This window comes from Scyliorhinus canicula, chromosome 20 (assembly GCF_902713615.1).
Source record: "Scyliorhinus canicula chromosome 20, sScyCan1.1, whole genome shotgun sequence".
Taxonomy (NCBI): Eukaryota; Metazoa; Chordata; class Chondrichthyes; order Carcharhiniformes; family Scyliorhinidae; genus Scyliorhinus; species Scyliorhinus canicula.
In genome coordinates this window covers 76,975,925-77,002,087 of record NC_052165.1, presented here as the reverse complement: position 1 = coordinate 77,002,087, position 26,163 = coordinate 76,975,925, and the positions used below count along the sequence as shown (strand labels likewise).

At 47.0% G+C, this 26,163-nt stretch overlaps 1 protein-coding gene across 8 annotated transcripts in view; it reads left to right on the top strand.

Annotated features, from left to right (window-relative positions):
• hipk2 (homeodomain interacting protein kinase 2) overlaps nucleotides 1-26,163 on the top strand; it is a 348,291-nt gene that overhangs the window by 274,034 nt on the left and 48,094 nt on the right. For 3 of the 8 annotated variants that reach the window (XM_038781433.1, XM_038781427.1, XM_038781426.1), the window contains exons 4-8: nucleotides 9,354-9,473; nucleotides 10,847-10,864; nucleotides 11,536-11,622; nucleotides 13,813-13,997; nucleotides 15,113-15,275. In XM_038781433.1, the coding sequence (XP_038637361.1) occupies nucleotides 9,354-9,473; nucleotides 10,847-10,864; nucleotides 11,536-11,622; nucleotides 13,813-13,997; nucleotides 15,113-15,275 (573 nt within the window). The remainder of the gene's footprint in view (nucleotides 1-9,353; nucleotides 9,474-10,846; nucleotides 10,865-11,535; nucleotides 11,623-13,812; nucleotides 13,998-15,112; nucleotides 15,276-26,163) is intronic. The other 5 variants (XM_038781434.1, XM_038781430.1, XM_038781428.1 and 2 more) reach the window with 3 other exon arrangements.

Genomic DNA, 26,163 nt, shown 5'->3' with positions numbered 1-26,163 from the left:
ATTTATCCCTCTTACCCTTTTTCTTTGGGTGCTTGGGGGGGGGGGGGTTTTTGTTCTTTTTTTTTCTTTTCGGGTTATGGTTATCTGCGGTTATTTATACTGTTTGAAGGAGGGTGATGGTTGGGCACACTGTTAGTTGATAGCTAGTTAATTATTTTGTTATTTAAGTATGTAGTTAAGTATTTATGTATTTAGTTGCCATTGGGTATTTATATCGTTAAGTTGGGGAGACGGGACGGGGGGGAGCGGGTTGATTATGCGGGTCTTTCTCTGGGGTTTTAAGGGGATCTTTCACGGGCGCAGATGGGGTGAACCGGGAGGAGTCGGAATGTGGCAGGAGCAGCCGGGTCAGCGGAGACCAGCTGACTCTCGGGAGTACGATGTTGGGTACATCGCGGCTAGGAGGGGTCCTAGCCAGGGGAGGGGGGGGGGGGGGGGGGGGGGGGGGGGCTGGGCTGGGGGGGGACACCGGGTTGCTGCTGGAAAGACCAGGGACGAGAAGGGGAAAGCCGGGGGGGGTGGGGGGGGGGGGGGCCATCGCTATGGGAAGCGGGTCAGAAAAGGAGGGATGACCCGGGGCGAGCAAGGGACAAGACATGGCTAATCGACAGGGAGTAGGGACGGGTCGCTCTGCGATCCGATTGATCACGTGGAACGTAAGGGGGCTGAATGGGCCTGTCAAAAGATCAAGGGTCTTCTCACACCTGAAGGGACTGAAGGCTGATGTAGCAATGCTGCAGGAGACTCATTTGAGGGTAGCAGATCAGGTCCGCCTGAGAAGGGGGTGGGTGGGACAGGTGTTCCACTCAGGCTTGGATATCAAGAACCGGGGGGTGGCGATTTTGGTGGGAAAGAGGGTGTCGTTTGTGGCGGCAGAGGTGGTGGCAGACAAGGAGGGCAGGTACGTGATGGTGAGGGGTAGGTTGCAGGGAGAGAATGTGGTACTGGTAAATGTGTATGCCCCGAACTGGGACGACGCGGGTTTTATGAGGCGCCTGCTGGGCCTCATCCCGGGACTGGAGGCAGGGGGCCTGATCATGGGAGGGGACTTTAATACGGTGTTAGACCCTGGGCTGGATAGATCGAGTTCCAGGACGAATAGGAGGCCGGCAGCGGCAGAGGTGTTAAGGGGGTTCATGGAGCAGATGGGAGGGGTAGACCCATGGAGATTTGGTAGGCCTAGGGCGAGGGAGTATTCTTTTTTCTCCCACGTCCACAGAGTGTACTCTAGGATCGATTTTTTCGTATTGAACAGGGGGCTGATACCGAGAGTGCAGGACACGGAGTACTCGGCCATTGCGATATCGGACCATGCACCACATTGGGTGGACGTGGACATGGGGGAGGCGCGGGATCAACGCCCGTTGTGGCGCCTGGATGTAGGGCTGTTGGCGGACGAAGAGGTGTGCAGAAGGGTGAGAACGGGCATTGAGAACTATCTGGGTACGAATGACACAGGTGAGGTGCAGGTGGGGACGGTCTGGGAGGCCTTGAAAGCAGTGATTAGAGGAGAGCTGATCTCCATAAGGGCACACAGAGAGAGGAAGGAGAGGCAGGAAAGGGAGAGGTTGGTGGGGGAGCTCCTAGAAGTAGATAGGAAATATGCGGCGGCACCAGAGGAGGGGCTATTAAGGGAGCGGCGTAGCTTGCAGGCCAGGTTCGACCTACTGACCACTAGGAAGGCGGAAATGCAGTGGAGAAGGGCGCAGGGTGCGGCGTATGAGTACGGGGAAAAGGCGAGCAGGATGCTGGCACACCAGCTTCGTAAGCGAGATGCAGCCAGAGAGATTGGGGGAGTGAGAGAGAGGGGTGGGGACGTAGTGCAGAAGGGGCAAGAGGTGAATAGGGTCTTTAGGGACTTCTATAGGGAATTGTATAGGTCTGAACCGCCGAAGAGGAGAGGGGGAATGAAGAACTTTCTCGACAAATTGGGGTTCCCAAAGGTACAGGAGGAGCTAGTAGAAGGGTTGGGGGCGCCGATAGAGCTGCAGGAGCTAATTAAAGGGATAGGCCAGATGCAGGCGGGGAAGGCGCCGGGGCCGGATGGGTTCCCGGTGGAGTTTTACAGGAAATTTGTGGACTTGGTGGGTCCAGTGCTGGTGCGAGCCTTTAATGAGGCGCGCGAGGGGGGATTCTGCCCCCAACAATGTCGCAGGCCCTGATCATCTTGATTTTGAAGCGGGACAAGGACCCGGTCCAGTGCGGGTCCTACAGGCCCATCTCCCTCCTGAATGTTGACGCCAAGCTGTTAGCAAAGGTCCTGGCAACCAGGATAGAGGACTGTGTGCCAGGGGTAGTCCATGAAGACCAGACGGGGTTCGTGAAGGGACGTCAACTTAACACAAATGTCCGGAGATTGTTAAATGTGATTATGATGCCAGCAGTGGAAGGGGAGGCGGAGATAGTGGTAGCGCTGGGCGCGGAGAAGGCATTTGACAGGGTGGAGTGGGAATACTTGTGGGAGACGTTGGAAAGGTTTGGGTTTGGGGAGGGATTTATCAAGTGGGTAAAACTGCTCTATTCAGCTCCGATGGCAAGTGTGGTAACAAACGGGAGGAGGTCAGAATATTTTGGGCTCCATCGAGGTACTAGGCAGGGATGTCCCCTATCTCCCTTACTCTTTGCATTAGCGATTGAGCCGTTGGCGATGGCACTGAGGGGTTCAGGGGGGGTGGAGAGGACTGACAAGGGGAGGGGAGGAACATCGGGTCTCGCTCTATGCGGATGATTTGTTGTTGTATGTGGCAGACCCGGAGGGGGGAATGCCGGAGGTAATGGGGATACTAGCGGAGTTCGGGGACTTTTCGGGGTATAAATTAAATCTGGGGAAAAGTGAGGTCTTTGTAATACACCCGGGAGACCAAGGGGAGGGAATTGGGAGGCTCCCCTTCAAAAGAGCAGTTAAAAGTTTTAGGTATTTGGGGGTGCAGGTGGCAAAGAACTGGGGGACCCTCCACAAGTTGAACTTTTCCAGACTGGTGGAACAGATGGAGGAGGAGTTTAAGAGGTGGGACATGGTGCCGCTGTCGCTGGCAGGGAGGGTGCAGTCAGTTAAAATGACGGTCCTCCCGAGGTTCTTGTTTTTGTTCCAGTGTCTGCCCATCTTCCTCCCCAGGGCCTTTTTCAAGAAGGTAACGAGTAGTATCATGGGGTATGTGTGGGCACATGGCACCCCGAGAGTTAGAAGGGTCTTTTTGGAGCGGAGTAGGGATAGTGGAGGGCTGGCGTTACCCAACCTTTCAGGATATTACTGGGCGGCAAATACATCGATGGTACGAAAGTGGATGATGGAAGGGGAGGGGGCAGCCTGGAAGCGCATGGAGAGGGCGTCCTGCGGCAACATAAGCTTAGGGGCACTGGTAACGGCACCATGGCCGCTCCCTCCCACGAGGTATACCACGAGCCCGGTGGTGGCGGCCACCCTCAGGATCTGGGGGCAGTGGAGGCGACACAGGGGGGAAGTGGGAGGTCTGATAGGGGCACCACTAAGAGGGAACCACAGATTTGCGCCGGGAAACACAGGAGGGGGATTCCAGAGCTGGCAGAGGGCGGGTATTAGACAACTGAGGGACTTGTTTATAGAGGGGAGGTTTGCGAGCCTGGGAGAGCTGGAGGAGAAATTTGGGCTCCCCCCGGGGAACACGTTCAGGTACCTCCAAGTGAAGGCATTTGCCAGACGACAGGTAGCGGGGTTCCCCGCGCTCCCCGGCAGGGGGGTGAGTGATAGGGTGCTATCAGGGGTCTGGGTCGGGGAGGGGAAGATCTCGGACATCTATAAGATTATGCAGGAGGTGGAGGAGGTACCAGTAGTGGAGCTGAAAGATAAGTGGGAGTTAGAGCTGGGGGAACAGATAGAGGACGGGACATGGGCAGACGCCCTGGAGAGGGTCATCTCGTCGTCGTCATGTGCGAGACTAAGTCTCATTCAATTTAAGGTACTGCATAGAGCCCACATGACGGGGACAAGGATGAGTCGGTTTTTCGGGGGTGAAGACAGGTGTATTAGATGTTCGGGAAGCCCTGCGAATCATGCACATATGTTTTGGGCATGTCCGGCACTGGAGGAGTTCTGGAAGGGGGTGGCAGGGACGGTGTCGAGAGTGGTGGGGTCCAGGGTCAAGCCAGGATGGGGACTTGCGATCTTCGGGGTTGGGGTGGAACCGGGGGTACAGGAGGCGAGGGAGGCTGGAATATTAGCCTTTGCGTCCTTGGTGGCTCGGAGGAGGATCTTGATTCAGTGGAGGGACGAAAGGCCTCCGAGTGTTAACACCTGGTTAAACGACATGGCAAACTTCATCCAATTGGAAAGGATCAAATTCGCCCTGAGAGGGTCGGTGCAGGGGTTTTTCAGGCGATGGCAACCCTTCCTAGACCTCTTGGATCAGAGATAGAAACTGAGGCCGTGACAGCAGCAACCCGGGAGGGGAGGGGAGGGCGGGAGGGGGGGGGGGGGAGGGGGGGGGAGGGGGGGGGGGGAGGGGGGACAAAGACGAAGGAAGTACGGTAGCGGTGGTGGCACGGGCAAGGCCTGCCCGAGGACGCTGCTAGAAATGATAAGTTGGTCTGACTGTTGGTTCGCCGGCGGGGGGGGGGGGGGGGGGGGGGGGGGGGGACGCGCGAGTAGGGGGGGGGGGACTTTTTTCTTTTTTTTGTTAAGTAGGGGGGTTTGACTTTGTTTTGTTATAATTTAAATGTAAATGTAGGGGGGGTTAAAATGTTTGTATTTTGAAAAATGTCTTCAATAAAAATTATTTAAAAAAAAAAAATAAAAAAAATATGTTTATTACATTTTTTTCATAATGAACGAAAACCAGAACAAAAGAATATAAAAGAGCTTGTCCAGTTCTTAATGGCAGCAGGAGTCTAATGCTCCTTTAATTTGGAATGAAATATAGACCTAAGGGGATACTTGCAAAGGAAAAATTTGCAGTGCTGTGGGGTATTAAGACCCAGGAAGCTGAGAGGTAATGCGAACGTCGATTATTTACCGTTACAAAGAGTCCTGCTATGGCAGCAAATATATTTATAGACCACAGTTCCATTGCGACAACCAACATGCCGGTCTCTATCCAGGCCGGTCTTTATACTGAGTTCTTATGCATTCACTGAGCGGGCTCCACCCACTAGTATCCATATCCCACATGGAGATAAATCAGGGTATTCCCGTGGGCCTCGTGGGGGTTATTACATGGGGAAAGACTGGGGGAGGAGGAACTATTCAAAAGCTCTTTCAAAAAGCCAGCACAGGAATGATGGGCTAAATGATCTCCTTCTGTGCTATAAGATACAGTGAGTTTAGGTTGGCAGTATCACTCAAGCCGATCAGAGGATGATGTGGAGTGAAGAGAAATATCAAAAGGCGCACTGCTACAGAAAGAAGCTTGTCACTGAGGGTGGGAGAGAAGCATTTTTTCGGGGAGGAATATAATGAGCTTTACTCTGCAATAAAACACAGAATCTGTTGGAAAAGTAGTAGATCTGACAACACAAGTGGAAATGAATGAGAGAGGAAATTAGTATTAATGTTTTTGTTTCATATTTCTGATTTGATTTTTTGATTTTGATTTATTATTGTCACATGTATTAGTATACAGTGAAAAGTATTGTTTCTTGCATGCTGTACAAACAATGCATACCGTACATAGGGAAGGAAGGAGAGACTGCAGAATATAATGTTACAGTTATAGCAAGGTGTAGAGAAAAGATCAACTTAAGAGGTAGGTCCATTCTAAAGTCTGATGGCAGTAGGGAAGAAGCTGTTCTTGAGTCGGTTGGTACGTGACCTCAAACTTTGGTAACTTTTTCCTGACGGAAGGAGCTGGAAGAGAGTATGTCAGGGGTGCGTGCGTGGGGTCCTTAGTTATGCTGGCTGCCTTTCTGCGGCAGCGGGAATTATAGATAGAGTCAATGGATGGGAAGCTGGTTTGCGTGATGGACTAGGCTACATTCACGACCTTTTGTAGTTTCCTGTGGTCTTGGGCAGGGCAGGCTCCATACCAAGCTGTGATACAACCAGAAAGAATACTTTCTATGGTGCATCTGTAGAAGTTGGTGAGGGTCGTAGCTGACATGCCAAATTTCCTCAGTCTTTTGAGAAAGTGAGTCGTTGGTGGGCTTTCTTAACTATAGTGTCGGCATGGGGGGACCAAGACAGGCTGTTGGTGATCTGGACACCTAAAAACTTGAAGCTCTCGACCCTTTCTACTTTGTTCCCATTGATGTAGACAGGGGCATGTTCTCCACTACGCTTCCTAAAGTCGTTTTGTTGACATTGAGGGAGAGATTATTGTCTTCGCACCAGTTCACCAGATTCTCTATCTCATTCCTATACTCTGTCTCGTCATTGTTTGAAATCCGACCCACTATGGTGGCATCATCAGCAAATTTGAAAATCGAGTAGGAGGGGAATTTGGCCACAGTCATAGGTGTATAAGGATTATAGTAGGGGGCTGAGGACACAGCCTTGTGGGGAAGTGGTGTTGAAGATGACCGTGGAGGAGGTGTTGTTGCCTATCTTTACTGATTGCGGCTTGTGGGTTAGAAAGTTCAGGATCCAGTTGCAGAGGGAGGAGCCGAGGCCATGGCCACGGAGTTTGGAGATGAGTTTCGTAGGAATGATGGTGTTGGAGGCTGAGCTGTAGTCGATAATAGGAGTCTGACATAGGTATCTTTCTTATCCAGGTGTCCCAGGGTAGAGTGCAGGGCAGTGGAGATGGCATCTGCTGTGGACCTGTTGCAGCGGAAGGCAAACTGTTGTGGATCAAGGCAATCCGGGAGGCTGCCATCTGCAGTACAATGTTGAGATAGAATTATAGAAAGTTTCATCGCAGAAAGCAGTCATTCAGATCATTATGTCCATGCTGATTCTTTGCTCGAGCAATTCAGTTAGTCCTGCTCCCCTGACTTTGCCCATAACGATAATTTTTATTTTTCTCTTCGTTTGCTTACCAATTCCCTTTGGAAAGCCAAGATTGAATCTACCTTGACTACACTCTTGGGCAGTGCATTGCAGATCTTTACCACACATTACGGGCGGGCTACTCTGGTTCCCCCGGCCCTGTGTATCTCGGCGGTGTACCATTCACTGGCGGTGGAATTCTATCTTCCCGCCACTTGCAAATGGGATTTCCCACTGCCACCCCATGCTGTCAGGCAACCCACAAGCGGGGGTGCATTGCCAACGAGAGAAGAGAATCCCGATGGCCAGAGAATTCCAGCTAACATGAAATACTTTTTTTTCATGTCACCATTAGTTCTTTTACCATTCACTTTAAATCCGTGTCCTCTGCTCCTTGCAACAAATGAAACAGTTTTGCTCAATCTACTCTGACTAGACCCTTTGCGGAATTGAATACTTCTCTCAAATCTCACTATATCCTTCTCCAGCTTTTCCGATCTATCCGTGTAAAGAAGTCCCCCATCCCTGGACCCATTCTTGGAATTCTTTTCTGCACCCACTTTAAAGGCTTCCCATCCTTTGTGAAGTGCAGTGTCCAGACTTAGACACTATACTTCTGACAAAGCTGAATCGATGTTTTAAGTTCAGTTTAATAACATTTCTGGTAATAAAAAGCTGGGTGTCAGTAAAAGTGATCATAAATTGTCAGATTGTCAAAGGTAAACCACAGGTTCACCAATAACTGCGGTGTGGTTTATATGGAACTCCAGCCTCACACAATTGTGACTGACACATGGAAAGTCTCTCAGTTGTTACAGAAGCTCCAGAAGAAGGTCCACCATCAACGAAGGATGCCAATAAATGCCGTCAATTTGCTAACGACTTCCACATCCTGAGAATAATTGGGGGAAAAAAGCTTTCTGATGCCAGCTATGAAAACTTTTTTAAAAATCTGGTTTGACTTGTGCTCCACCCACAATGGACATTAGTTCCCATTAATTCAGTGCCTGTACCCACTACCACCAATGGTCAGGCTGAAGTAAGAGAAGCACTGGTGCTTCACTGAGAAAACACAAGTGCTTGTCTAACTTGTAACCTCATTGTAAATGTGCCGCTTAGTTGAACAGGAAACCTAGTTCAAACTAAGACTTCATTCTTTCATGGTGAAAAAGGATTACGAAAATGAATTTAATGCGCAGAAGCCATATTCTTGCCTAAGTCAATAGATTGTTGTAATGATGTGATGAGTTAGTTGCCAGGCAGCTTGCTTGAGGACGAGGCAGACCACTCGATTCAATTTCGGACATGCTTTGTGATTTGTTCAGATGTGTATCTGGTTGATGACTCTTTGAATTAAAAAATAATTATTTAAACAATTGCTTGTTTCCAAGGAGGTAGGAGGTATTTTTCACCTTGCGCTTTTTGTTAAATTTGGTCTGGGCCCTTCAAAGCAAGGTTGCGCGATTGGAAATTGCAAAGTGAATAAGAATAATCAGGCAATCCTTAGTGTGGTAAGAAAATGGTTAAAGAACAACTACTCAATTCAAGCAATTATAGTTGTAATTTTAATATTGAAGTTTTAAATATTTCCTACTTTGTACCTTACAAGGATCTTGCACAGCGTAAACACAATTATAAAGATGTAGCAGTAGTTAAGTGCAGTTGAGGTACAAATCAGCAATTATCTAATCAAATGACAGAGCAGGCCTGAGGAGCTGGATAGCCTACTCCTGTTCCTATTCTTCTGTGCTCCTTATTATATGCATGGTCTATTATTGTTTAATTAATTAGTTTGGCAGTTAGAGCCTCCAGTGCCAGTGTAGCAGAATGGTTTGCATTTTAAAGTCCACAATGGAGAAATAGAGGCCGGGATTCAGCGATCCTAGTCTGCCCCATTACTGCTGCTAGCGAAGACGGAGAATTTGCCGCTCAGCCATAACTCCCATTTACTGCAGCGGGACCGGGCATACCGTTGATGTGAATGGACAGAGAATCGCGCCCTGAATACCAACAGCAAACAAATCAAAAAAAGAGCTTCTCTAAGTTACTCAGAGCATCACAAAATATATTACCTAATATCAGAGCAATTGAAAATACTTTTGAGGAAGTATGGAGAAGACAACTGACATAGATTTCCCTTTTACTATCTAGTAAACCTTGACGGTAGCTACACTGAATGGAAATTGGGTAATGTCAGGATTGTATGAGGCCTCTAATAATCCCAGCAGGATAACCAAATTCACCCCCTCAATGATCAGTTGCGGTGTCAAACCTCACTCGGGGTGAAACATGAAGAATAATCACTTGGCTAGGATACAAAGGGGGCAGTGTCCCGACAAGCATCGTGCCTCTCCAAGAGCAAGGTATAACATTGAGGCAAGAAAGGTTTGTAAGAATCCTGCCAGATATGCAGGAAGGGCTAATGTCTATCCCACTGCGGACTTTTCTCTTTCAGATTCGTTACATTTCGCAAACACAAGGGTTGCCAGCGGAGTATTTGTTAAGCGCAGGGACAAAGACAACACGATTCTTCAACAGAGATCCAGATTCATCGTATCCATTATGGAGGCTTAAGGTGATTTTCTCTTTGTTGTGTGTGAAGAGGACCAACGCGTGTGCATTTTGTTTCTGTTTATGACCACTATTTCACTTTTCCTTCAACTGCATCTCGCTGTATCACACGCTCTTCGCAGGATGCAAAGGGGTAGCTTGCTCTGCCTTGCTTTGGCCTCTCTCAGCATTGAGCAGTCATTCCTCAGCTGGGTATGCAGCACAAATGGCATTGGGATGAGTTTCTCGCCCTGCGTATTGGCATGATGTATAGATTCCAAGTTTTTAGAAGAATGAATTCTATCACACATGCACTTGGTTCAGTTTGTGTATGATTCACTCTGGGTAACCTTGACCCATTTCAGATTGGTGGGCAGGCAGTTTTGGTGTAACTGACTTCAGGAAGGCTGCTAAGAATGTCCGCAAATTTCATTTTGATATTGGTGAACATATACGTCATGATTCAAATACCCAAGCAAACAACTTACCAGTGTTTGAAATGCTGGCACACGGTTTTACTCCAGAAGGGATCTAGTTAAGAAGGGGGCACCTACGGCTGATTATTCATAGAATACCTACAGTGCAGAAGGAGGCCATTGGGCCCACCGAGTTTGCACCGATCTTCCGAAAGAGCACCCTACCTAGGCCCACTCCCTGGTCCTGTCCCTGTAACCCCACCTGACCTTTGGGCTCTAAAGGGCAATTTAGCATGGCCAATCCACCTAATCTGCACATTTTGGGATTGTGGGAGGAAACCACAGCACCCAGAGGAAACCCATGCAGACACTGGGAGAACACACATACAGGCAGCCAAAGCCAGAATTGAACCTGGGTCCCTGGCACTGAGGCAGCAGTGCTAACCACTGTGCCTTTGTGGGGGGGGGGGGGGGGGCTGAAGCTACTTGCAGATGCTTTGTCCTTCACATCTCTGAATCAATGGTGAGGTGTTCAAGTGTAACCAGAGATTTAACACATCTAGGCTGATACTCTTAAGAGATCACTGCGCTGTCTGAGGCGACAACCTTTCAGATGAGATGTTAAGATGAGGCCCCGTTTACCCTGTCGGGTTGATGTAAAAGATCCCATTGCTCTACTTCATGAAATGCAGGGGAGTTCTTTCAGTCTTCTGGCTGATGTTATCCCTCAATCGACCACATTTTTCTGGTCATAATCACATTGCTGTTTGTGGGAATCTACAGTGCGTAAATTAGCAGATATATTTCCTTATATCATAACAGGGACTACACTTCAAAAGTACTTTATTGGCTGTGAAGTTTTTCCGAGACATCCTGTGGTTATGAAAGTCCATCTTTGTTTCTTTCTCTTGTCAAGTTGATTACTCATTTTTGTGGTTTAAAGATTGTGAATTACCTTGCTGAATCTCTCTCTCAAATGCAGCAATGTGCGATTAAACAGGTCTGTGATCTATCCTAACTTTTTGATGGCATAAATCTCACTCTTTCACTTATCGTGACACTGGTCCTCCCAGGCCAGGAAATTCATTATTCTGCTTTAGAATTCCAGGAAAGGATGAAAATAAAAATCAGCTGTCCCAATAATATTTTATTTGACAGCTGGCACATCCCAGCACTTTAAACAAACATTCACTGCTTTAGGGCCTCGTGTCTAAAAGAACCTTCTAGAACGGCAGCATGTGTCGGCATTTCTGTGAGATTGTTTGGTAGCTTTGAAAGAGAACTTGTCCAAACCCTTAGGCAAGCAAGAATTAACATGGGCCAGAGGTTGATAGAAGAATAGGCAATTTGCAGTTGACATTCAACAACTTGAGTCCCTCATGTGGCTGTCACTTTATTTGCATCTGAGAAAGTCCACGATTAATGGACAAGCTGAAACTTTTAAACAACAAGGGAGAGGCAAGGTCAGTCTTAGAAGTGCGGGGAGGAGCTGGGGAGAGGTCAGCGTGCCAGAGCTGTCAGTAATCATTGTACTTTTGAGGCTGTGTCTCGTGTCGGAAACACAACTATAGCTAAAAGTACTAAACTTTGTGGGAACCAAATTGTCTTCAGTGCTCTTTGCATCACGTCAAACATGGAGTAAAAAAAACTATGCTTTTGTTGAAATTATAGGCACCAGAAGATCACGAGACAGAGATGGGGATCAAATCGAAGGAGGCAAGAAAATACATTTTTAACTGTTTGGATGATATGGCACAGGTATGATTGTCTTTCCTGTGCTGCTTCCTTTGGTCTCCTTGTTGGACTACAATTTTACAGGCATCAGCTGCCTTCTGGTTCCTCACCAAGGGATCATTTCCACATCAGAGCCCTGGTGGTGAGTGCTAGCAGGGTATTTGAACACAAAGGACCCAGACCATTATAGCTAAACTGTACTTGCCCAACTTCCACAGACAACACACACACACACACACACACATACGCACATTTTCACACAAGGGCAAACACAGAGTCACTTGTGTGCACACGTTTACACACAGAAACATACAGACTCAGACACACAGTCACAATCTAACACAAAGAAGCACACAGCTTCATACAGGCACATGCTCATGTTCATGCATGTGCACTCACAGCTGTGCACTCAGACATACATGCACAAACACACATGCACTCAGACGATAACACAAAATTGCACACGAGCACACACAAACATAAATGTACACTGTCACATGTAAATCATGTTCGCATACCCAAACGCAGCCAACATAAACATGCACACAAATGCACACGCACAATCACAAACAAACATACATTTCCAGAACAACGCTGACCAATTTTTCCCCCATCGTCTCTCAAACCCCAAAGGACTGAAGTAAATTCTAGTGTGGCCGTGGCACAGACAGAATCTGCAAGCAGTGCCCAGAGTAAGGGAGCCATAAACAGAATTGTCAACTGCAGCCCATTTTTTTTCACTTAAAAGACTGAAAATACAAACATGTCAGAAAGACTAATGGCATTTGGGTTCGTGGAGGATCTTCTTAAAATTTCTGTACCTAATCTGTGCTGAGGTGGTCAGATGCTTCAGTTTTTATCTAACTCAAGGAATACTTCACTTCAATTATCTCTGCTGGAATGCATTGTGTTAAATTGAGTATCTGCAGTGTGACTGGTGAAACATTCCTCATGATGTGCGTTGAAGAAAACACTTTATGTAGGTGGCTTAGTGCTTTTCTTTGCATGTTTAAGATTTTACATTTTTTTGCATGGCAAGTTGCTGATGGTGCGATCTGACAACATCACTGCGAGGGAAACAGGGCAACAGAGTGCCTATAACCTGAGTGAAAAGGACAAGCCACTGTATATATCTTTAACCAAACAGCTCGACGGACTGTGAAATTAACAATACAAGACTGAGAAAAATAAAATAGAGTGGATGAATTCTATGCCAAACTAGGAACACAGTGAGAGAAATAAAAAGGAAAGCAAGGTTAGATAGAGAAAAAGAGACAAAAGGGCAGATTAAAATCGTAACGTTTTAAATTTTACGATTTTGAAATCTCCACAGCAATTAATGTCTGAAGGAATTAGACACCACACTTGTAATAATGAATTGCTGGAGTAAATTGGCAGTAATGAACACTTATCATTAAAATGGTATTGACAACTTTCTGTGACAAGGCTAGTTCACATCTAGCTCGCAAATACAGTAACTTCACACCAGTCAATTCATGCCAATAGTGAGGTGGATAGCAAAATACTATTGTTGTGAAGTTAGTGATAGATCGGTGCAATTCAGACCGTAAGTTTCCGATATCCATGTTTAACCCTCGCCTGAAGTTTTTGTACCATTTATGTATAAATATCAGCTAGTGCCATTATTATATCAGAAAATTCTGGACCATTATTCCTACACATAATGGATTTAAATTCAGGTTTTATATGCTCTATCTGTACACATACAAATGGAAGTGTATAGATCTATATACAGTAAATTTAAAGATATGGATAGATGTGTAGAGAGAAAACAGATGCAATGTTAAAATAGATATATGATAGCTCTGTAAAGGTAATAGTTAAATGATAGGAAGCTATAGATGTATTGCAGCATCTACTGTCTAGCTGTAGACAAAATAATGACGATGAGGAACCTATTGTTCTGCTAGGGCCATCCAAGGAACTGTACTTCAGCAAGCGTTTAAGCATTGTGGAGAGAACTGGGACAGAAAACCTTGTTCAGAAAGTTAGCCTCTCCCTTTCACTCTCTTTTGCTTACTACTGACTGCATGGTTGTTGCGAAGCCCCTTCCATTTCCAACCTGTGCTGAGCCTTGTGGGTGGCTCTGCTCCAGGGAACATGAACATCACTGTGATTGTTGCCACTGCAGGCTTACATCATTCCACCATGGAAAAGACGACTTCCCACCTAACATCAGCCTTTCCCTTGCAGGTGAACACGACGACAGATTTGGAGGGAAGTGAGATGTTGGCGGAGAAGGCAGACAGGCGGGAGTTCATCGATCTGCTGAAGAAGATGTTGACCATTGATGCAGACAAGAGAATTACACCAATCGAGACACTGAGCCATCCCTTTGTAATGATGACCCATCTGCTGGATTTTCATCATAGCACACAGTATGTTCCCTCCTTCCAGGACAGGTTCCCTAAATCCTTCCTCATCTGAGCTCTTGCAAAGGGTCAAGTGTTTGGAGGATGTCAGTGTCTATGCTGCCTGTTCTCTGCAAGAGAAATTCAAGCAGTCCAATTTGTCTGCCTTTTCTGTACAGGCCTACAAATCCTTTCTCTTCAGATGATTATTCAGTTCTCTTTGAAAACTATGATTGAATCTTCCTCCACCACTCTCTCAGCCAGCGAATTCCAGATCCTACCCAATCAATGTGTCTGAACAATTTTCCTCATGCAACCTTTAGTTCTTTTTACACCTGCTTTTAACTTATAAAACTTTATACCGTCCAAGTTTTGTATTTTTTCTGCACATTTTAGCTCAGTTGTTCTGGAAGAATCTTGAGAGTTAACAAGGCGAGAATCTAATCAAATGGCTTCAATTAAAATAGTATTTGTAACAGAAAGTGCACAAGTCAGGCGTGCGATGGAATAGTTTCCACTTGCCTTTATGAATACAGCTGATGCTAACACTTAGGAAGCTCAGCACCATCCCAGACAAAGTAGTCCATTTGATCACTAGCCCAACCACTAGAATAAACATCCAGCTCCTGCATCTGCACACTGTGGCTGCAGAGAGTAGTATCCATGGAATGCACTGAATCAGATCTTCTTCAATGACACCTCCCAGCTCATTATGATATAGAAGGACATGGGCCGTAGGTGTATGAAAATAATATCACCTCCAAGTTCCTTGCTCGTCACACACTATCCCAAATTGGGCATACATTGCTGTTCCTGCACTGTCGCTATGTCAAAATCCTGGAACTGCCGAACTAACAACACTATGGGAACCCCTTTACCCCATGGATTGCAGTAGTTCAAGGAGGCTGGTCAGTACTGCCTTATTATCCCAGAATATTAAAGGAAAACTCTAAGCTGAGACTCAGCCTCTCACAGTCAGTCCTTTGCTTCAGTTATTTCTTTTCCCAGATTGTGTTCATTGAGGTGAGGGTTACTGGAAGTAGAAGAGTTGGTATTTCTGGAGTCAGAAAGGCCAACTGATGAGTGGAATCACAATAGATTCCCTCTTCTCAATAATGAACTGTTCTTCTTTTTTCTTTCAGTGTCAAGTCCTGCTTTCAAAACATGGAGATTTGTAAGCGAAGAGTCAATATGTATGACACGGTGAACCAGAGTAAAACACCTTTCATCACGCATGTGGCTCCAAGCACATCGAGCAATCTAACAATGACCTTCAGCAACCAGCTCAGCACAGTGCACAACCAGGTATGTGTAAAACACGTGATTCAAACTAGCTCAGCACAGTGCTCAACCAAGTATGTGAGAAATAGTGATGTAAATCATTTTAGCACAGACCACAACTAGGTATGTGCAGAGAGAATGATTTAACTAGAATGAGTAATTTTTAAACCAGTTCAGCACAGAGCACAACCAGGTATTTATCAAGAGAATGATTTAAACCAACTCAACATGGGAAGATGATCGTGATGGGGCTAAAACCGCTAAAGTTACAGGATGACATAGAGGCCATTTGATTACTATGGGGTAGATGCTTCAGGCACAGCCGTGAGATCAATACATTTTTATTGAATAGGGGCTCAAATGTGGGACCGAGTAAACCGAGTTGAGATACTGATCAACATTGGGTTCTCTCCAGTGAAGGGGATCGATGTTTACAGAATCAGAACAAAATACGTCTTTGTGTGGTGTCAGGCAGGGGAATCAAGGTCATTTTCTGGCTTGGCCCTCATTAGTAGGGCTCTTGTCTCAGCGCACTGGATGTCCCACTGCCACTTGTATGTCAAGTTCTATTATGGGAAATCAGAGCCTCACCACTGCTATACCCTTTCTTCCAGTCCTCCAGTTTAGGAACTAGTGACTCCCAACTCTGGGCCCATCCCTTTTGCTGGTGTTTGCTTTCTAGGATGTGTTCATAGCAATCAGGAAATTCCAGGAAAAGATACTCCACGTAATGGGGTCTCCATTTGTTTGTTATGGGTTGCACCGGTCTGAGCCTGAGTTACCATAGGAATCTAGTGGAACGCTCTAAGGATTTTACCGGACCAGAATTCAGCCTTTCAATCCTTCGAGCCTGTTCCTCTCTTGTGTTAGATCATGACTGATCTGCATCTCATCTCTATTTACCTGCCTTGCTCTATATCCTTTGATACCCTCATCTAATAACGGTCCATCAATCTCAAACAAAATATTGGACAATCTCAGCATTTCTGACAGCATCTGTAGAGAGAAAAGGAATTTCAATTAACTTCCATGAGGCACAGTAGCACAGTGGTTATCACTGTTGCTTCACAGCGCCAGGATCCCAGGTTCGATTCCTGGCTTGGGTCACTGTCTGTGCGGAGTCTGCATGTTCTCCCCGTGTCAGAATGGGTTTCCTCCGGGAGCTCCGGTTTCTTCCCGCAAGTCTCGAAAGACATGTTGTTAGGTGAATTGGACATTTTGAGTTCCCCCTCAGTGTATCCGAACAGGCACTGGAGTGTGGCGACTAGGGGCTTTTCACAATAACTTCATTGCAGTGTTAATGCAAGTCTACTTGTGACAATTATAAAGTATATTATCATTATTATTATGATGCCTAGCCTTTTAGGGAGTGAGTTCCAAAATAACATTTGGGGGCAGAATTCAGAATTACTTTGAGTTGCGGCACATGGTAAGTGTAGCAGATTTGGAATAAATCGATGACTTTGAAATTTACAGGGGGTTTTAAACTAGTACGGCAGGGGGCTGGGAACTCGAGGATTGGCTTAGATGGGTCAAATTCAGATCAGGAATCAGGAGTTAGAACATCAGTTAGTGATGTAGTCAGCGACATGGAAAGACAAAAGAAACAAGGGTTAAAAAGCATTCAGCAAAGCAAATTGTCAGGGGTTGAACTGTTTATATTTCAATGCAAAGAGTATTACAAACAAGGCAGATGAACTCAGGTCACAGATAGACACATGGCAGCAGGATGTCATTGCTGTAACGGAAACCTGTGTAAAGGAGTGGACAAAATTGGCAGCTCAATATATCCGGATATAGCATTTTGAGGAGCATAGAGTGGTTGACAAAAAAAATGGAAGGGGGGGAGGGCAGGTAGCATTATTAGGTTGAAGAATCAATTACAATTGTGAAAATGGATGATACTAAACGGGTTAACAAATGAGGCTTTATGGGTTGAGGTTAGGAATAAAAAAGACACTACTAGGAGTATACTACAAACCCCCAAAATAGTGAGTGGGAAGCTATGCATAGACAAACTTCTGCTCATAGGAATAAGAGGGCAATAACAGTCAGAGACTTTGGTCTGTATTCTCCTGCATGGCCAGCCGCAAGAACGTCACGGGAGAGCCGCATACTCCATTGACCTCGGGCAGGATTCTCTGTCCCGTCCACCAAGTGACCGGAGAATCCTGTCCTTTAACTATCCCAATATCAACTGGATTTCAAACAACGTAAGGGGCATTAAGGGTGAAAAATGCATGTAATGTGCCCAGAGAAAAAGGATAGTTCAGGAAAATGTGGGACCTATCAGAGATGAAGAAGGGAAAGACGTAGAGGATATGGGAAGAGTGTTAAACAAATGCTTTGTCTCCGTATTCACAAAGGAAAGGGATGATGCAGATATAGTAATCCAAGCAGAGCAGTGTGAAGTATTGGATTAAATGATCATAACCAGAGAGGAAGTATTAGAGGGGTTAGAATCCTTGAAAGTGGACAAGTTGCCAGGGCCAGATGGATTGTTTCAAAAGATCTTGAAGGAGGTCAAGGAGGAAATAACAGATTCTCTGAGGATTATTTTCCAATCTTCACTAGTCACTGGGTTGATGCCAGAGGACTTGCAGAATGCAAATATGGTTCCATTGTTTAAAAAGGTTATGAAACAAACACTACAAAATAAACAGGGTCTGTTTAGCACATGGCTAAATTGCTGGCTTTGAAAGCAGACCAAGGCAGGCCAGCAGCACGGTTCAATTCCCGTAACAGCCTCCCCGAACAGGCGCCAGAATGTGGCGACTAGGGGCTTTTCACAGTAACTTCATTTAAAGCCTACTTGTGACAATAAGCGATTTTCATTTTCATTTCATTTTTTCACCAAACAATTAAAGGCTGATTAGCTTTACTTCAGAGATGGGCAAATTGTTAGAATTAATCCTGAGAGATTGGATAAACTGTTACTTAGAAAGACATGGACTAGTCAGGGATAGTCAGCATGGCTTTGTTAAGAGAAGGTTATGACAAACAAATTTGAACGAACACTTTGAGAAAGTGACAAGACGGAGCCATGAGGGTCGATGTTGTCCACATGGATTTTAGTACGGAATTTGACATGGTCCCACATGGCAGAATGGTTAAAAAAAGTAAAAGCCCATGGGATACAGCGTAATGTGATGAATTGGATTCAAGTTGGCTTAGTAACAGGAAACAAAAGGTAATGGTCGATGGCTGCCCTTGCAAATGGAAAGCTGAAGTGGTCTTCCATAGGGCTCAGTGTTGAGATCCCTGCTGTTTGTTTTGTACTTTAATGATTGGACTTGAACGTAGGGGGCACGATTGGGAAATTTGGATTGTGGAAAAGGATAGCTGTAAGCTTCAAAATGTATAGGTGAGTTGGTGGAGTGGACAGGAAAGTGGCAGATGGAGTTCAATTCTGATAAGTATGGGGTAATGCATTTAGGGAGGTCAAACAGTAAAAGGGAATACACAATAAATGTAAATATACTGAAAGGGGTGGATGAAGTGAGAGATCTTGCGTGCAAGTGCATGGGTCTCTAAAGGTAGCAATACAGTAGGTAAAGTTATAAAGAAGGCATTTGGAATGCTCTCCTTCACTGGCAGAGGTATAGTATTCAGAAGTAGGGATATAATGATGGAAATGTATAAGACACTGGTGAGACCACAACTGGAGTATTGTGTGAAGTTCGGGTCATCATATTACAGGAAGGATGTAATTGCTCTGGAGAGAATGTAGAGAAGATTTATTAGAATGTTGCCAGGGCTGGAGAATTGTAGGTACGAGGAGAGATTGGAAAGGTTGGGGTTGTTTCCCATGCAAAGGTCATAGATTCAAGCTAAGTGGCAGAAGGATTAGAGCGGACATTTATACATCAGATCCCTTTGTCAGTTCCATACCTGGCCGACTTTATATTGATCTTAATCATGAATGTCCCCAGGCTCCCCTTCCCCCTTAGCGGGGGAGCTTGTATTTGGCGAACTCGTGGGGAGACTGATTGCTCCAACCCCAGAGGTGTCATGCGGGTCATAACTCTTCTGATGACTAAGGAGTAGAGGAGCGCAAGACTCTCTTTGCCCATGGTTGTGTGCCCTCATAGAGACTTGTAAAATTCTAATAGGATGAGATAGGGTAGATGCAGGGAGGATGTTCCCGGTGGAGGGTGTGTCCAGAACCAGGGGTCACAGACAGCATTCGAGGTAGACCATTTAGGACAGAGATGAGGAGACATTTTTTCACCCAAAGAGTGGTGAGTCTGTGGAATTCATTACCACAAGAAGTAGTTGAGGATAAGGCAGTGAATACATTCAAGAGGCGGCTAGATAGATAGAACATAGAACATAGAACAGTACAGCACAGAACAGGCCCTTTGGCCCTCAATGTTGTGCCGAGCCATGATCACCCCACTCAAACCCACATATCCACCCTATACCCGCAACCCAACAAGCCCCCCCTTAACCTTACATTTATTAGGACACTACGGGCAATTTAGCATGGCCAATCCACCTAACCCGCACATCTTTGGACTGTGGGAGGAAACCGGAGCACCCGGAGGAAACCCACGCACACAGGGGGAGGACGTGCAGACTCCACACAGACAGTGACCCAGCCGGGAATCGAACCTGGAACCCTGGAGCTGTGAAGCATTTATGCATTTATGCTAATGGTACTTGAGGCAAATGGAATCAAGGGTTATGAGGAAAAAGCAGGATTAAGTAATTTAGTTGGATGATCAGCCATGATCGTGACAAATGGCGAAGCAGGCTCGAAGGGCCAAATGGCCTCCTCCGCCTCCTATCTTCTATGCTTCTATGAACCCTGAAAGGGACGGCAAAGTCGGCATATAACCGCACCCACGGTGGCCCCGGCCATTACCATGTGTGAAGGGGCATAGCTGGCAGAAGTTTCTGCTCTTGACAAGTGCCGCACTGCTGTGCTTCCTGTCCTATTTCTGCGTCCAGCCCCGGCCACCAAACACAGTTGGGGTGAACGTTTTCATTTTGGGAACCTCGGGTGTGCATTATGCAGGTCCCTCAAGATCAGGACTTGGCCCTTACCCGGAATGACGACGTGCGTCCCCCACAAAGGATGCCATCTTCTACACTAAACCTGGACATTTTCATTGAGAATACCCATAACTCATTTGGCAGTCTTCGATACTGATCCCCCTACAGGACATGTGATGAACTTTCGAAAGGACCGGGTCAGTTTGTGTCCACTCACGGATTTGGGATGCTGTAACTGGCAACGAGTCCATAAAATTGAGCATGGCCACTACCTCATCAGTCCCAGGAAGAGAAGGAGGGCGTGTCGGCAAAGGCATTAGGCTTAATGCATTGGCGTTTGTGATCTGGGTACCTGGACAATGCTCAAATGAGTATCCATATGCAGCCAGCAGGAAGGCCCAATGCTGTATCCTAGCAGAGACGATGGGCAAAATCGCAAGAGATCACGCGAGCGCCGATTACTACTGGTCCATACAAACACTAACCAGGCATCACGGAACCTGGGGTGGGTCTCCCTGGGTGGTCAGCGAACAGTATGGTGGCACACTGATTCTCTCTCAGGCATACATGTACCTTGGCACTGCCACCTGGCACCGTCAAGGTGCCCAGGTGGCGCTGCCAGGCTAGCAGGAACACTGCCAGGGTACCTGGGTGTCACTGCCAAGGGCCAGGGCCTGAGGGGACCATGCCCAGGAAAGCATGGTTGAAGGGATAATGGGTGGGGGGGGGGGGGGGGGGGGGGTGAAGGTCAGGTATGAAGGGGGCCACCGGAATATTGAGGGGCTGAAGGGGAGTGTGGAGGCCTGAAAAGGGGGGGCCCTCAGCGACCCCATAGCGTGGTGTCCTCACTTGTGGGTATGTAGGGTAATGCCCATGTGTGTGGGGGTGTTATTGCCCATGGGTAGAGGGTGTAGAGAGCCCTCAACCTCACTTAGAGATTGGGCCAGCCTTTCAAAATGGTGTGGACAGTGAGTTCAGCTCCTCAGTGAAGGAAAAAATTCCAAGTGTGGGCTTGACCGGGGAGAAACACCGTAGGGCCCAATAAAGTGACTAAGTGTGTTTAGATAGCGGTGGGGATCTCGCTGACAGAGCCAGCGGGAAACTCCCAGCAAAACTCACTACAGATGACACTTAGAAATTTTGTCATTAGATCACGCCAATCATTTCCGAAGCTGCAGGATAGATAAGGCATTTTATCACTTCATAAGAATGAGCTCCACAGGTAGTCAGCAAAATCACTGTTGATCATCAGCTGTGTTAGAGTTTGCCCGGAAAAAGTAAATCATGCATTTTGCCTACTGTGTCTAATCCACGGTGCTCACATCAAACAGGTCCAATCTTTCGGACAAAGGCATTTTTGCAAAAAAAAAATTACTCCAACCTTAGTCCAGCAGTGGAAAGGAGGCAGGTGTTCATTCGACGGTGTAGCATGCAGCAATCCAGTTTGATCCTCGTCGCCAGTTTTGTGGGCCACAAACTAGTCCGAACGTGGCTGGTAAAAAGAAAACTAGGTTTATTGAAAAGCAATTATAATTGCAATATACATCAGATCCCAGCGGGGTCGGCTCTTTTGGTTCCATACCTGGCTGACTTTATCATGAATGTCCTCGGGCTCGGTTCCCTTAGCGGGGGAGCTTGTATTCGGTGTGACTCACGAGGAGACTGATTGCTCCAACCACGTAGGTCTCGTGCAAGTTATAACACAGGGGATCAATGTCACTTATGTTTGGAAGTGTTGACATGAGAACTAGGATTCCTTCCATGGTTGAATAGCCTGCAAATAATCTCAAGACTGGAGATCCAGAATATCAATTTGGCTAGGGTGCTGGAGAACAGCTGGATGCAGTATAAATGTTAACTCATCAAGACACCACCTTAAGGAGGCCAAATAAAAGGCAAGAAATTAATCTTCCATTCATGTTATTGACCGGAATTGATAATTCGCATTTAACTATCCCAACAACCAAAATGTGGCCTTTCTTGCAAAAACTACAATGTTTGAACTGAAAGCTAAACATGTGTGAACGTGAATTGCTGAGGTCATTCACAGGCCAGTTGGAAACTAGTCACTTAGCTCTCACTTTGATGAATAAACACTTAACTGTTGGGTAAACAGGAACTCCATATGTTAAAACAGCTCACACTGGGGTTTTCAGTCTTAAAGAGGCACTGCGTCATCTGTGTTGGCAAAAAATTCTTCGTCACATTAATCATCATGTTATAACTCACAAAACGAAAGCTCAGTTGCTCTCGGAAAGTATGACTTGTGTCTCCTTTGGGAACTATCCTTCCCCTGGAAGAGAAGTGGCTTTAAGGATAAGCCTGAGAATTAAACTTGGGTCAAATAGCTGAACTGGCAGTCAGTGGCTGTGTTGACAAGTCTGTTAATTGCTCCTATTTTTAAGCTCGCGTCTCACCACAGTCTCCCACCAGGGGTCTCTTCTGAGGCAGAGCTGTATTAGAGTGAGCCTGGAGGTTGAATAGTCACCCTTTGCAGAGCTCAAACATATTTTTTTCCCCTTGTTTACCTCAGGCGTCAACAGCCCCCCAGAGGGAAGGCTGCGGGTTTGTTTCCAGTGGCACACAGCCATCTGAGGCAAGGCACATTATGCTTCCCTCTCACCTTCTCAAAATAGATGGTTTGAATTTGAAAACCGTAAGTGCCCTGGAACGATACCAGGTGCGCGAGGCGCCGAGTCATCTGATTTACGTGAAGGGCAGGGGGCTTAAATTTGCTGGGGTGGGAGTGGAGAATCAGCAAAGTGTTCCTGCTACTATCTCCTGCTGAAACCTTCCAGCGGGATCTTTTGGTCCTGCCAATGGTCACCCCCCCCCCCCCCCCCCTCCCCAACCACAGGTTCCCTGGCGGCATGGGGTATGAACGATGGGAAACCCGTTGACAGCAGCATGATCACAAGATCCTGCCAATGGCGCGCTGTCTCCGCTGCAGTACACGCCGCAGGGCAGGCGGAAAATTCTGTCCTGGTCTGCACAGGTTTGTGTATGAGTGTCCAGGTCTGTTTCAGTGCGTGCATATCAACAGTGCGTGTGTGTACGTGTGTGCTTATGCATCATAAGTTTGGGATGGCCTCAAAAATGGTTGCCAGGATAAGATAACAGGACCCTCCTTCCACCTATGAAATGAAATGAAAATCGCTTATTGTCGCGAGTAGGCTTCAATGAAGTTACTGTGAAAAGCCCCTAGTCGCCACATTCCGGCGCCTGTCCGGGGATCACTGTAACTCAAAAGAGAGCAGGAGGGGGAAATGAAAAACCAAAAAAGATCAAATTAAACACTTCATTAGAGAATAAGTAAAGGATTAGGGTGTGGTTGAGAGGAACTGTGCTCAATCAGATGAGGAACACAGCAACAGTTAAAACCTGTCTGCAATTTTGAAGTGGAAATAGCACGAGTTTAACTCTTGAGTATCGCCGTGGCATCACTACTCCCAAGGGCATTTCAATCTGTAGAAAAGAAAAAAAAAAACCCTCAATTTTCAAAAAAGAAGTTTAGGATGCAATTTAATGAACGGGTTCAGCGGGGTGTTTCCTGATGCTTGTAGTGGGGAATGCCCCACTGAGGCCGCACTTATTTCACTCCTTACTCATCAGTGCAGGAAGAGATCTGTGTGCCATTTTTAAATGGCGTCCCAACTCTCGATCCTCCAACACAACCCCTGGGTCCCTCCCACCAACTTACCTGTTGGGGGTCTTCAAGTCCCCTGCAACTTGCCTACTGAAGGAAGGACACTTCCAGGCCCTATCACCTGTACAGGCAAAATGCCACCTTCGCACTGCCAGCTGGGATCCTAGCAGTGCTCCTGTCAGCCTGGCACCTGCTGGGGTGCTCAGAGGTCCAAGGTGCCCAGGCAGCATCAGCAGTGCCAGGGTGTCACCTTGTCCAGAGGTTGACCACCCGGGGCCTCCTTCTCGGGCCCTGGTTAACTCCGGCGGATACATATTTAAGTGTGCCTAACTGCACATTTAAATATGCAAATTGAGGCCCCGTCCATTGTGGGCCAGATCCAGATTACGGAATCTCGCAAGATCCCGTTAGATCTCGCGAAGCGAGGCGAGCGGGTAAATCCTGCTCGAGGCCTCTCTTGCGAGATTTACCGGCCGCATCGTTGGGCACGAAGCGACCGTTAGATTGCACCCTAGATTTATCATGCTCTGATTCAGGTATTCCTATTCCTTTTCATTTGAAAGGAATCAGAAAACCTTAAAATGTTTTTTCTCCATTCGAAGTTTGTGAATAAAATTGTCCCACTTCAGACCCAGACCAGTCATCGCAAAATTGAAATTCATCTTAAGCATTTTTTCCCCCTCCATAAGGGGGGAAAGAAGAAGCAAAAGCAAATTACTTTCCATTCCTTTGTAATTTGGTCAAATATGGCGTTTCCACACACCCCTCCCCCGGCCTTCCCATATCTTGCTGCAGCTCAGTCAGTATTCAAGGAATGTATATGTTTTTTGATGTGTTTGATTCCCTGCTGAAATGATAATAGCTCAGTTGGTGGGTGGGCATCGAGCCAGGTGACCAACCTGGGCTAATCGGTTCAGGGCAGATAAATCACAGGTCCATTGGCACGATACTGGCTCTCAGAGGGTCAGATTGTGAGGACAAGCATAAACTAAGCTTGCCAAAGGGTCATCCAGACTCAAAATGTTCTCTCTCCACTGATGCTGTCAGACGTGCTCAATGGCCCAGCATTTTCCTGTTTGTGATATAAACTAAGCCTGAGTTTAGAAGGTCAAGGAGTCATCCAATTGAGACATTTGAAATGACTTTAGGATTCATTAGGATACAGAGGAGTGAATTCCTCTGGTGGGTCTGTCCAGAACAGAACAATGGAGTCATCTTAAAATTATAGCAGGGCTTCTCAGGAATGGAATCAGGAAGCACTCGCAAAATCAGTAGAAATCTGAAACTCTGTCCGAAAAAGCAGTCAGATCAGTGGGCTGAATTGAAGTTTACAGGATGAGATCGATAGCTTTCTTTGTGAGGTAAGAGTGTCAAGAGATGTGAAGCAAAGATGGGGGAAATGGAGTTGAGGTACAGATCAGCCCTGATCTAACTGAATGGTGCCAGGCTGACAGGAGCAAGCTTAAGTGGCCTATTCCCATTCCTGTATCATTCTAAATTAGCTAATCTCAGTTAGGTTGACAACTGGCACCTCAAAACTGATCTCCATGCTTCAGATGATTGGAGTTAGTTGAGATTTCTAATGAACATGCATATCTATTGTTATTAGGATTACATTGATTTGAGCATGGTACGGTGTTGACAATATCCACCGAGGAGAAAAATCCTGGGGCGGGATTCTCCGACCCCACGCAGGGTCGGAGAATCGGCCGGCAGTGGCGTTAATCCCGCTCCCGCAGGGTTTTAAATCTCTGACCGGCCAAAAACCGGCGTTGTGCAAATCCCGGCGGCAGCCTCTGAAACAGCTGGCGCCGGCGGGATTTCATTTTTTTTTTAGATTCCACAAATCTCCGGCCCGGATTGGCCGAAGTCCCGCCGACGTGGCCATGGGTCACGTCGGCGAAAATCACAGTTGCTTTAAAACGGCGTCAACCATTGATGATGGTTGACGCCGTTCAGTGTCGGGGGGTGGGTTGCGGCATCGGGGGGGATTGCGGCATCGGTGGGGGGTTGCGGCATCGGGGGGGGGGTTGCGGCATCGGGGGGGTTGCGGCATCGGGGGGGGGGGGTTGCGGCATCGGGGACGGTTGTGGCATGGGGGGGGGGGTTGCGGCATCGGGGGGGGTTGCGGCATGGGGGGGGGTTGCGGCATCGGGGGGGGGTTGTGGCATCGGGGGGGGTGGGTTGCGGCATCGGGGGGGTGGGTTGCGGCATCGGGGGGGTGGTTGCGGCATCGGGGGGGGGTGGGTTACGGCATCGGGGGGGTGT